General features: G+C 42.3%; 1 protein-coding gene across 1 annotated transcript in view; it reads left to right on the top strand.

The window, feature by feature from the left end:
* The window catches only part of FAM184B (family with sequence similarity 184 member B), a 121,808-nt gene that overhangs the window by 64,113 nt on the left and 45,197 nt on the right, over positions 1-12,498 (top strand). The window contains exons 6-7 of the mRNA XM_014838784.3: positions 7,540-7,650; positions 11,911-12,018. Coding sequence (XP_014694270.1) covers positions 7,540-7,650; positions 11,911-12,018 — 219 coding nt within the window. The remainder of the gene's footprint in view (positions 1-7,539; positions 7,651-11,910; positions 12,019-12,498) is intronic.

Below are 12,498 nucleotides of genomic sequence, written 5' to 3' on the forward strand. Positions count from 1 at the left end.
TTTAAATTGTCGATTTTTATATTTCTCCTTTTGGTTCTATCAGTTTTCACTTTATAGAAATTCAAAATTATTTATTAGGTGCATACACATTTAGGATTGTTATGTCTTCTTGATGATTTGGGCCTTTAATCATTTATGAAATGTTCCTTGTGCTGAAGTCTACTGTGATAAAAATATAGATATGCTATTATTTTTATGGTTAATGCTGCATGATTTATTTTAATCCATTATTTTAATCCATTCCTTTACTTTTAACCTACCTGTGTCTTTCTATTCAAAGTGCTTTTGTGGTATAGCTGGGTCTTACTCTTTTATTCAGTTTGACAATCTGACTTTTAGGGTCATTTGGACCATTTACATGTAATGTAATTATCATTAAGTTTATCATCTTGCTGTTTTTTTTGTCACATCTATTCTTTTCTTTTCACCTCTTTTTCTGTTTATTTTTGATTCATTGAATATTTTATTGGTATTCCCTTTGTTGTCTCTGCTAATGACTTATTAGCTATTTTTCTCTTTTTAAGGGAGCTGGTGCTAGTGTTTGCTCTAGGATTTATAACGTCTTTAATTTATCACTGTCTGCCATCAAATAATATTATATTACTTCACACATATCTATTACTTCACTGTACAAACCTTACATTTCCATTTCTCCTTTCCTGTCCTTTGTGCAATTGTTGTCATATGTTTTATTTTACATGTTATAAACTCAACAGTGCATTGCTTTTCTATTTCCTTAACCACTCAATTTATCTTTTAGAGAAAATTTTTAAATGAGAAAACAAGTCTTTTGTATTTTCCCATTTGCCATTTTTACACTCTTTATTCTTTTGGTAGATTCAAGCTCCCATCTGGTATAATTTTCTGTTAGCCTGAAGAAGTTCCTTTAACGTTTCTTGGAGTATCAGTCTGCTCACAACAAAATCTATCAGGTTTTATATGTCTGAAAATATCTTTATTTTGCCTTCATTTTTGAAAGCTATTTTGCTAGATATAGAATTCTAGGTTAATGGTAATTTTTCTTTCAGCACTTTAAAGATACTGTTCAACATTTTTTGGCCTGTATTTTCTTCAGATGAAAAATTAATAGCCACTTTTACCTTTTTTCCTCTGTGCATAATGTGTCTTTTTGTTCTCTGACTGCTTTTACGATTTTCTCTTTATTACTGGCTTCCACAATTTGATTATGATATGCCATAGTGTGATTTCCTTTGTGTTTTTCTGCTTGGGGTTCATTGGACATCTTAGCTATGTGAGTTTACAGTTTTTATCCAGTTTTGAAATTTTAAGGCCATTATCGTTTCTGTCCCTGCCTTCTGATATTGTTCCGTAAGTCATCGAGGCTCTGTTCATTTATTTTCAGTCTCCTTGACTCTTAAGAAATATTCCTTGTCCTGAAGTCTACTTTGATAAAAATATAGACATTCTATTGTTTTTATGGTTAGGATAAAGTTTGAATAGTTTCTATTGTTGTATCTCAAGTTCACTCACCTTTTTTCCTGCATCATCAAATATTTTTTTAAGCCCATTTGGTACATTTTTAAATTTCAGATATCATTTTTTTTAGCTCTAGAAATTCCATTTGCTTTTTCTTTACAGTTTCTCTTTTCTCTCCTCCATGTTTTTGTTTTCCTTTAAATTCTTCTTTTTTCTTTTTTTTGAGGAAGATTAGCCCTGAGCTAAGTACTGCCAGTCCTCCTCTTTTTTGCTGAGGAAGCCTGGCCCTGAGCTAACATCCGTGCCCATCTTCCTCCACTTTATATGTGGGATGCCTAACACAGCATGGTGTTCCAAGTGGTGCCATGTCTACACCCAGGATCTGAACTGGTGAACCCCGGGCCGCCAAGAAGCAGAACGTGTGAACTTAACCGCTGCACCACCAGGCCAGCCCCATCCTTTAAATTCTTGAGCATATTTATAATTGCTCTTTTAGGATTCTTACCTGTCATTTTGGGGTCTTTTTCTATTGACTGATTTTTCTCCTGGTTATGAGTTTTATTTTCCTGCTTCTTTGCATGCTTAGTAATTTTTGATTAGATGCTGGACATTAAGAATTTTAACTTACTGAAAGTCTGGATTTTGTTATCCTTTATGAGTGCTGAATTTTGTTTTGGCAGGCAGTTAAATTACTGCAAATCAGCTTCATCTTTTCCAGACTTCTTTTTTTATTGTGGTAAAATATAGATAACATAAATTTACCATTTCCCAGACTTATATTTAAGCTTTGTTAGGATGATTGTAGAGTACCATTTGCTCTCATGCCAGTTAAGCTAAAGTGTGACCCTTCATGGGGTCTTCATTGGTGTTGGTATTATTGCTGATCATTGACTCTGAGTGACATTTTAGGCTTTGTACTCATTGACTCTTTCTGCTGCACCATAAACTTTACTGAAAATACATTCAAATACTATGTTAGCTTTTTGAAAAAAGTTAACATGTTTACTTTTAAAACACCAGCTGGAATCTCTGCTTGGTAATTTTCTGTGGTTGCTCCTTTGTGGTTCCCATCACAGTGTCTCCTTCGTGTATCTTTTCTTAAATCACTTGTAATTGTGGACAGTCTAGACCAGGAAGTAGGAAACAGATGTGAGTTCTGCTTTTGCCTCTTATCAGTTGTAGGAATTCCTCAGTGTGAAATGGATGCAATAAAGCCTGTTTCCCTGAACGCTCTGAGATCAGTAAGAACAGACTTTATGAAAGTACTCTGTGAATTCTGTAAATTAATGGCCCGCAGAACCCTCTTCTAGGTATGCGATGCAGCAATTTATATATTTGAAAGCATTAGTCTCCTTTTTCCTCATGTTCTTGTCTTTGTAGTTGTTTTTTCTCTTCTGCTGAGTTATGAAAATGTTAATGCTTCCTGTTGAAATCCTCGAGGTAGCTTTGGACTGAGCTGGACCTGGGCATGCTTCCTTCTAACCTGTGTTCTCCAGGTGATTCAGAGCTATTTGTTTTCTGACAGTAAACCACATTATTCTGCACCTAAAATGAAGCTTACTAGTGCCAAAAATTACTGCTGAAATCAGTTATTTCCATCTGTGGGGAAATTTTTTCTCTTTGGGTCCATTTGTCAAGGCAACAGCTGAAGCTGTGATTGATTATATGTAGGCTGTTAGAAGTTAGAAAGTTAGGCTGTGTAAAATTAGAAATAGCCATTGCTTTTTGCTGAGAATCTTTCTCTCAGGGGGTTTTCACTTTTCTATTACAGTGAGCATGCCTTAACAGAGTTAGTGTCCGTACCAGGAAGAATGTTAAACAAAACTCTTGTTCAATAAAAGCTTCAGTGAATGAGAAGTTACTTAATGAAATAAAAAATCAGAAGTTTTGCTGAGGGGATGGCCTTGTTTCTGATGGTTGCTTAAGTCATCTCAATTTGTTTGGAACAAAAGGATAATTTATATATTGTCTTTAGAAAATGAACTCCCCAAAACAGCAAGCCCTGCAAAAGGGGATCATAAATTTACTGAAGAGACTACAGTCATGTGCTGCATGACATTTCGGTCAACAATGGACTGCATATACAATGATAGGCCCATAAGATTTGTACCATATAGCCTAGGTATGTAGTAGGCTATACTGTCAAGTTTTTTGTAAGTACACTCTATGATGTTCGCACAATGACGAAATTGCCTAATGATGCATTTCTCAGAATGCATGCCTGTCACAGAGCGACACATGACTGTATACTTGTGCTAAGTGTTCATGTCATGTGACTCTTACAATCTAATCACATCCCACTTTTCTTCTAAGTGTCTGACCTCAGGGACAATGCTAAAGTCCACTCAAGGGCGACTGGCCTGGCATAGACTTGACCCCACAGAAAGTGTAAAGATGTCATCAGGTAATCAGTAGCAGCACCTTTTTAGATGCTCAAGTCAGAAACTCAGGAGTCAAACCTGACTTCTCTTTCATCCCTCACACTCAATCAACCATCGAGCCAATTCATTCTACTTCTTCAGTGACCCTGGAACATCTCCACTTCCCTCTATCCTCAATGGGTACCACGCTCATTCAGTCACCCACCACTTCTTGATGGACTGTGCATTGATCTCCTAACTGATCTTCCTGCCTTTCATCTCCCCACTTCATCTAATCCAGTCTCCATTCCAGGGCCATCTTTGAAAACTCAACATTGGCTTCAAACTCCCCAAAGGCCCCCTATCATCTTTACAGTGTAGTTCAAATTCCTTAACATGGTTTATAAGACCCTAGATGGTTTGACTCCTCTTTGGTTCTCATGCTACATCCCACATCTCTCCCCCATCTAACTCTGCCCTCCAGTCTTTTATTTCATCATTCATTCCACCTTGTTTTCCTTCTTGGCCTTAATACATAGCTTTCCCTTGATGGGAAACACTCTCCCCTCGACCACTGCCAAACTCACATGTCTAGTTCTGTCTAGTTTTTACTGATCTTATTAGTCTTGGTTTATATATCAGTCTTCCCACAAGCTTTCCTTGCTTGGCCTACTGATGCCGTTGTCTGGGACATGGCACTCCCTATAACTACCTTAGCATAGCTCCTACTGTGCTTCATAGTAATTACCTAATCACTGCATGTTTTCCCCACTGGCATGCCTTGTTCACTACTGCATCCCTGGGTGTATTGGAGCCAACTTGTACCGACTCCTGAAGGGCAGTTGTCACATCTCTTCCCAGCTCCATATTCGGTGACATCATTGTAGTAGCTTGAAATCAACCACATCAGGAGTACTTACACCATGGAAATCAACAAATGCTACAAACTGATTATTTCTATTTCTTTATTTATTTTTGGAAAGCCAATTGTTAAACATTTACCAGCACACACTGACTATATCCCTAGCCCCTTACATACTTGGCATATAGTAGATATTCAGTTAATATTGGTTGGTTGAATGGATGAATGATAGGTTTCCTTTTGACCCCAGATCAGCCCCTGTCACATAAGCCTTTGCCCCCCACATTTCCATATGTTAGCTCTAGTGCACCTCACTCCTTGGAAACAGAACAGGGTTTCAGTGCCTGAAGACTAGACTTCCAGCTTCTCCACCCTGCTTTTGGAAGCATGTGGGGCCTAGCCACAGGAAATCCCTCAGCTTTGCTATGACAGAAGTGGGAAGACCTTTCGGTCAGGCATTTGTCTGTACTAGGTGCCACATTTTCCTTAGAAAGCAGAGAAAAAGCAAGGCCAAGCAGTCAGCCTTCCTGAGTTCAAATCTTGACTTCTTCACTTCCTGGCTGCTTGAGCTTGAGCAAGTCATTTAACCTCTTTAAGCTTCATTTATTCATCTATATAGTGAGCTTTAACAGTAGTACCTAGGTCATAGGGTTTTCATAAGAATCAAAGAGATGATCTGTGTAAAGTACCCAGCACATGTCAGTTGCTATTATTATGTCCATCTACTCTCAATTAGAGCGTAAAGGTCCATAATCAATTGACAGCACAGAAGACCTACATTCCAAATCACTGTCAGATACTATAACCTCACATTGACAGCAAATGCTGGAGTGTCCCAGGCGTCAGTTCTTGAATCTCCCCTATTTTCCTTCATATTCTCTCTAGCTTTTCTCATCCGAACACATGGCCTAATCCATTCTGTATGCTGATGACTCCCAAATGTAAATCTCCAATCCAGAACTCTCCCCTAAATTCCAGACCAAATATCCGGCTGCCTACTTAGATGTCTAACGGAGGTCTCAAACCCAACATGTCCCAAACAATACTGTCCCCAAACCTGCTTCTTCTTCTTCTGTCTTCCTCGTCTCAGTGAATGGTAGCACAGTTCTCCCCCTGCTCAGGTTAGGAACCCCGTGTCGTCCTTGATGCCTCCCTTTTCAGCAAGTCCTGGCAGTCTGCATTCAAGATCTATCCAGCATTCTACCACTCATGGCCACCCACACTGCTCCGTCAGTCCAGCACCTTCACCTCCTTATTGCAGTGGCCTCCTCATTAGCCTGCCTGTTGCCCCTCTTGCCCCATCCCCCATTCAGTCTGTCCTCAAGACAAAAACCCGAGTAACCTTGTTAAAATGTAAGTTGGATCACATCACTTCCCAACTGTTGATCGGCCTTCATCTTACTTTTCAGTCTTTACCATAACATATGAGGCTTTATATGATCTCCCTCATGTCCCTCTAACCTCATCTCCACCATTCTCCCACTCGTTTACTCCAGTCCAGCCACAGTGGCCTCATCCCTGTCATTAGAACATGCCAAGGCCTGGAATGCTCGCACCAAGATGTCTACTTGGCTAGCCCCCACTTAATCCAGGTCTTTACTTGAAAGTCACTTTCTCTGAGGACTTCTCTGGCTAACCTATGTAGACTTTTTTTTAAAGATTTTTTTTTATTTTTTCCTTTTTCTCCCCAAAGCCCCCCGGTACATAGTTGTGTATTCTTCGTTGTGGGTTCCTCTAGTTGTGGCATGTGGGACGCTGCCTCAGCGTGGTCTGACGAGCAGTGCCATGTCCGCGCCCAGGATTCGAACCGACGAAACACTGGGCCGCCTGCAGCGGAGCGCGCGAACTTAACCACTCGGCCACGGGGCCAGCCCCACCTATGTAGACTTTTAACCCAACCCCCTTAACACTCCATAGCCCCCTTTCCCACTCTATTATGTCTCCTTGGCACTTGTCACCATCCCACATAGTTTATACTGCATTATACCTATTGACTTTTTTGCCTGTCTCCTTTATGCAAATGTGAGCTCCTAGTGATTAGAGCTTTTGTCTCTATTTTTATCTCAAGCTCTGAGAACAGTACTTGGCACATGGTAGGTCTCAATAAATATTTATTGAATCAATAAGCCATTATCTACCTCAAGTTCAGCTAAAAGGAACAGAATATATCATGCACTCCTTTAGATACTTGCGAAATTTCCCCAGAAATTAAGCTAGATCAGAAAGGCTAGGCATCTATAAGGATAACGGTAGTACTTGTCATTTATTGATCCCTTAGTACGTACCCGGAACTGTGCTAGGCATGTAAGTAGCACAATGAGTCACAGAGAGATTAGGAAATGTACTGAAAATCCCACAGCTAAAAGGCTGAGCCATTCATGTGGTCCCCAGAATGTTCCTTTGTCTGGATCTGCTTTGTGCTGAGGCTGTCAGGCTGTGGGGGGACCATGGAGGAAGCAGCCCTGTGAACCTCATCATTTTGACTAAAGTACAGATGCTTTTGAGAAAACCACAGGAGAAACTTCTTTCTGCTTTTAGTATTTCCCTGCATCTGAGAATGTAGTTGGCTTTTTGACTTTTATATGACACTGAGAATTGTGTCAGTGATGAGCATTCCCTTTTCTTACTTGACACTACAAACTTAAAGCCGGGGTCCACCCTGCCCCCACGCCCACCAATATATATCAGACTTCGGGATGTGAATTTAACACATTTTCTTTTGACCTTCTCGTGTGTCTCTAATTTATGTTTTCTTACGGTACTTTTTGCCTCTTGTAAGTTTCTTTGAACCTCTTTGAGAATAAGGCAGGGTGCGAGTACGTAAGCGTCCTGTCCGTGTTTTCATGCCTTGTGTGGCTGACTCTTCTAATCATCATTTAGGAAGTGGAAGCACAGCTGGAGGAAATGAAGAAGAGATCAGAGAATGAAATAAAGCAGCTGGAAGAAGAGAAAGCAGCCCTAAATGTGAAGCTCCAGAATTCTCTGCTCGAGGTACGTCCCCCATCAACACAGTGCTCGGGGGCGATGGCTCTGGGCCCTGGCAGTTTCTGATTAGCTGAGGTGCCAGGAATCTCAGGAAACTGCCCTGACCTCCTTACATTCAGCATCCTTGGAGAGAAAAAGGACTTCAGCCCGACAAGAAGCCTGTCTCTGGAGACATAAATTTAGCTGCAAGTAACAGAGAGCCTGATTTATGGAGGTTTAACAAAGAGGCGTTTAATGTCTCACATAAAAGAAGGAGGCGGGAGGCTGCTGGTGTTGATTCTGTGGCTGAAAGATGTCAGGCCTGGGAAATCTGCGATTCTCTTGGTCTCAGTTTCTCCCGGGCTGCTTCTCCCTTTTGTGGGCGTTAGACAATTTTGCCTCAGCAGGCTGTTTCTTTTATCAGAAAAAAATATTAAAAATTATATTTTATGACTGCATTGGTATAAAAATGAATGTAGCCAGGCTGTATTTTTTCCTTATGATTTTAAAAGAAATTATAACATTTTCATGACCCTAAAAGTATTGTGAGCCCTAGGCACTGTGCCTGCTGCATCTAATGGAGAAGTCAGCTCAGATTTCCCCCAGGCTTTGAAAATGTCTATTGCCCACTCCGGTTGTCACGTCCAGATTTAAACCAGGGAGGGGCAGTGCTGACCAGGCCAGCCCACTTCATCAAGAAATCAAAAGCATTCACAGAAACCCCAGCTGACTCCTACTCCCATTGGGAATATCTGTGTCAGCCTGAGAAGGCAAGGATTTAGCTGTCAGGCCTCCACGGTGGAGGCAGGCAAGGGAGGAAGGGGTAGGGAGTGGATGTGGAGAGGCCAAACAGCCGATTTTGCTACATGGGCCCACCTGTCTAGATCACACAGATATCGGTTAAGTTCGCATATTCTGCATCTTGGCAGCCCGGGGTTGCCTGGTTTGAATCCTGGGTGCGGATGTGGCACCACTTGGAACCCATGCTGTGGTAGGTGTCCCACATATAAAGTAGAGGAAGATGGGCATGGATATTAGCTCAGGGCCAGTCTTCCTCAGCAAAAAAAAAAAAGAGAAAGAGCGAAGGACTGGCAGTAGTTAGCTCAGGGCTAATCTTCCTCAAAAAAAAAGAAAAAAGTTTAAAAGAGCTGTCGACCATGTTACTGGGGAGAAGAACTAGTGGAAGAGGCTGGAACCAGGGTTCATTCTTGAGCCTGATTAGACCAAAAATATGTAAAGAGGCTTCCTTGCTTCTCCGGCCCTCCGTCACCCTCCAGGTGAGCCCTCCATCTCCCACGCCCTCAGGAGCCCATGAAATTGGTTCCTCAGCCCTGGCCAAACATCAGAGCTTCCTGGGGAGCTTTGAAGAACGCAGAGGCCATGTGCAAGACGGTGTTGATTGTTTCAGAATACATATAATGGAGTTCAGTCTAGACACATGCACGAGTAAGATACAACCAAATTTGAACATGTGGCTGTTTCTGGAAGGGAGCAAGGTCAGTGGATCGGGGGAACCATAGGGGCTGCAAATGTATTTGTGGTGTCTTCTTTCTTCAGCTGAGTGATGAGTATCCACATTATGTTTTTCTTTAATCGTTTTTCATTTTTTTAAAAAAAATGTGAGCATGCTGTGCATTAGACTTGATATATCAGGGGCTCTAGAGGGGAGGTCTCAATGGAAAGTCTCTGCTGTTGAGGCTTCTGTCCATCTCAGCCCAAGGTGGGCTGCACAGCAAAGAAGCCCCCTTCTCCATCCCTCCCTCCCACTCTCCCTACTTGCCCTCGTTTCCTCCCCCCGTGTTAAGCCGTGCTGCCAATCTTCATGTTGGACCTGGCCCACTTAGGGAGGCTCCACATCTGTGTGTGGGACCAGCTCAGTTGTTCTTCTGACTTGAGACACCTGGGCCATCACCTGACTATTTCTCTGAATGCCCCTTAGAACGCCTCTCTAAAAATGAGTGGCGAGCCTTTGTTGAGCACTTATGCTAGTTAAGGTACTGTCTAAGCAGTTTACGTGTAATAGCTTTTAATCCTCACCTACCATATAAGGTAGGTATTATTATTGTCTCTGGTTTACAAATGAGAAAACTGAGGCTCAGAGAAGGTAAATCACTTCCTCAAAATCACAGAAGTAATAGGTAGCAGATCCGGGATCCAAACCCAGCTGATGCAGTTCTAAAGACCCCACTCCTAACTGCTATGCTAATGCTGCCTCTAGTACAGCATGCTGCCTCTTTAATGACTAAGGGTCATTCAGGACCTGAGTGATCATTCAGGAGCAGAGCGTTTACAGATGGTTTGGCATGACCCAGAGGTTGACCATGGACAAAGTGCCTCAGGCCTGCTCTTCCTCCTCCGTTACTTCTGCTGCCTTAATGGTGTGATTATCCATCCTCCTGCTTACCAAAGTTAGGAAGGCAAGAGTTACCCTTAACCACACCCTCCCCTCCTGCTCTCCCATCCTCACCCAGAGTCCCCACCCTGCCTCACCATCGCATCCAATCAGTCATCAAGTCCTGTGGGTCCTAACAGTTAAACCTCTCGGTTCCCTCTCTTCTCTTTATCCCATTGCCTTGGTCAAGACCCTCAAAATGGCTCACCTAGACTCTTCTCTTTTTTTACCTACTTATAGTTGTTACCTAAACAATTGCACAGGCCTCATTTGAATATTTCATAAGCCTTAGCACGATGCAATGTAAGTGGTTTCATAATCTTTAAATGTTTCTTCTTAAATATTCATTTTGTAAAGCTGAGGAGACATTCTGGTGAAGCCCTTCTTCTGTGGTGTTGCCTAGAGTCTTGCAAGAGCCTTGTCTTATATCTTCCTGCCTCCACCTTGTCCCTAAGCCAGCTAATTCCAGAACTAGCATTCTCAAACCCAAATCTGCTCAAGGCCATGCTCCTCCTTCCCTAAAATCTTTAATTCTCATGTTTTTCACAATTTGGCCCCAACCTAACTTGCCACCGCTACCTCCCAGGACTCTGCTCTGTTCTGTCCACACCTTCATGTTGGGCCCCCCAAGATGGAACCTTCCTTCAGACCTCACACACTTCCTACCCTCCTCCACCGTTGCACCTGCTGTTCCTGCTGCCTGGAATGCCTTTTCCTGCCCTTGCCACTGACGGACTCCTATTCATCCTTCAGTGCCCCTACAGCTGCCTTGGACTCCCCTGGGCAGAGTTTATTGCTGTAAATTCTCTGTGGTAGTACCTTCCTCATAGTAGTTGTAGTGAGGATTAAAAAGAGTTAATACCGTAAAATGCTCAGTTAGGTCTATGCCTGGCACCAAGCAAACACACCATTAATGGTGCTATTATTATTTTGTACATATGTCTACTAAATGTTGCTGTGATTATAAACATATATCTATGTCTTCTGTAAGATGACAGCTCCTCCAAGGCAAGGACCTTTATTATCTTACCATCTTGCTCTCCCTCTCTCCCTTTCCCCTCTCTCCTCATCCCCTAAAGAGTATTAGGTTTTCCACACAGGTTCGTTAGCAATGTCTGAGTTTCCTTTATGGTCATTGGCCTTGTTCTCAGAGTCCAGAGCAGGGAAGCCAGTGTATTTCATTGATGCTCTACAATTAGTTGCTTAATAATCATCATCATGCTTAAGGCTGTACAATTTAATAACATCTTCTAGCCACTCTTTCATTTTATTGGCATAATTCTTAGATATTTGTTCCTTTTCTTTACCAACTAATTCTTTTTAAAAAAAAAAAGAGATAGAGGGGCTGGCCCAGAGGTGTAGTGGTTAAGTTCATGCCTTCCACTTCGGCAACCCAGGGTTTGCCGGTTCGGATCCCGGGTGTGGACATGGCACCGATTGGCAAGCCATGCTGTTGTGGGCGTCCCACATATAAAGTAGAGGAAGATGGGCACAGATGTTAGCTCAGGGCCAATCTTCCTCAGCAAAAAGAGGAGGATTGACAGCAGATGTTAGCTGAAGGCCAATCTTCCTCAAAAAAAAAAAAAAAGAGGAAAGAAATAGAGTGGCCTTCCAGGAATGGTATGAAAGCCAATGAAAACCACTCTGCAGCTCTAGTATAAATGTACATATGTAAATAATTTAAAGGAAAGTGTAGAATACTATAATCTATTTCTAGAAAGACTAGGCAAGTAGCTAATTAGAAATGGCCTTTCCAGAAGCGTGTTTGGAATTTGTCTAATGAGGCACTGTCCCCAGAGCTGACTGACCCAGAAGAGTGGATTCTCAGATTAATGACCACATCTGGGAGAAAGGACTTTGTTTCATGGACAAGTGTTTCTGTTCTTCTGTTTTAGGTTTTAAGGCTGGAAGAATTTATCCAACAGAATAAGGTACATGCCCGAGGAGGCAAGGAAAGGCCCCAGGAATTGGACTGCCAGCACTGCAGCATTTTAGAGACCCAGGTAACCTCTAGACTTTCTGCTTTAATTAAGGATATTTCTCTTCTCGATTTCAGCACTTTGGCATCCCCAGCGACACACGCTGGCATCAATGGGCTCTCTTATTTCTCCACTCAGAGCTGCTAAAATGCCTCACACACAAAAAAAATCACCACAAAATCCATTTGCAAAAACCACAGAGAAAATAGAGCTCTGAGAAATTATCCGAGGGGTTTGAAAAAGAACGAGGCTTGTCAGATGAATCTTCTCTGCCTCTCTGAGAGCAGCCTGCCTGGGGTACTGGGGCACTGGCTGGAGCAGGGCCTTTGGTCCTGCCCAGGATGACACATAGCAGTCATAATAATGCCCCTTGCCGCCTCCCTCCACATCCGGGTATCAGTTACTCTCACGCTAGCCCTCCCTCCAGATGGCTGCCCTTCTAGGGACACTGCTCCAGGGAAGAAACTGGTTCCTGCCTGTCTCTCCGTTGGCTCGTGATAGGCT

The sequence above is a fragment of the Equus asinus genome, chromosome 3 (genome assembly GCF_041296235.1).
Source record: "Equus asinus isolate D_3611 breed Donkey chromosome 3, EquAss-T2T_v2, whole genome shotgun sequence".
Classification (NCBI taxonomy): domain Eukaryota; kingdom Metazoa; phylum Chordata; class Mammalia; order Perissodactyla; family Equidae; genus Equus; species Equus asinus.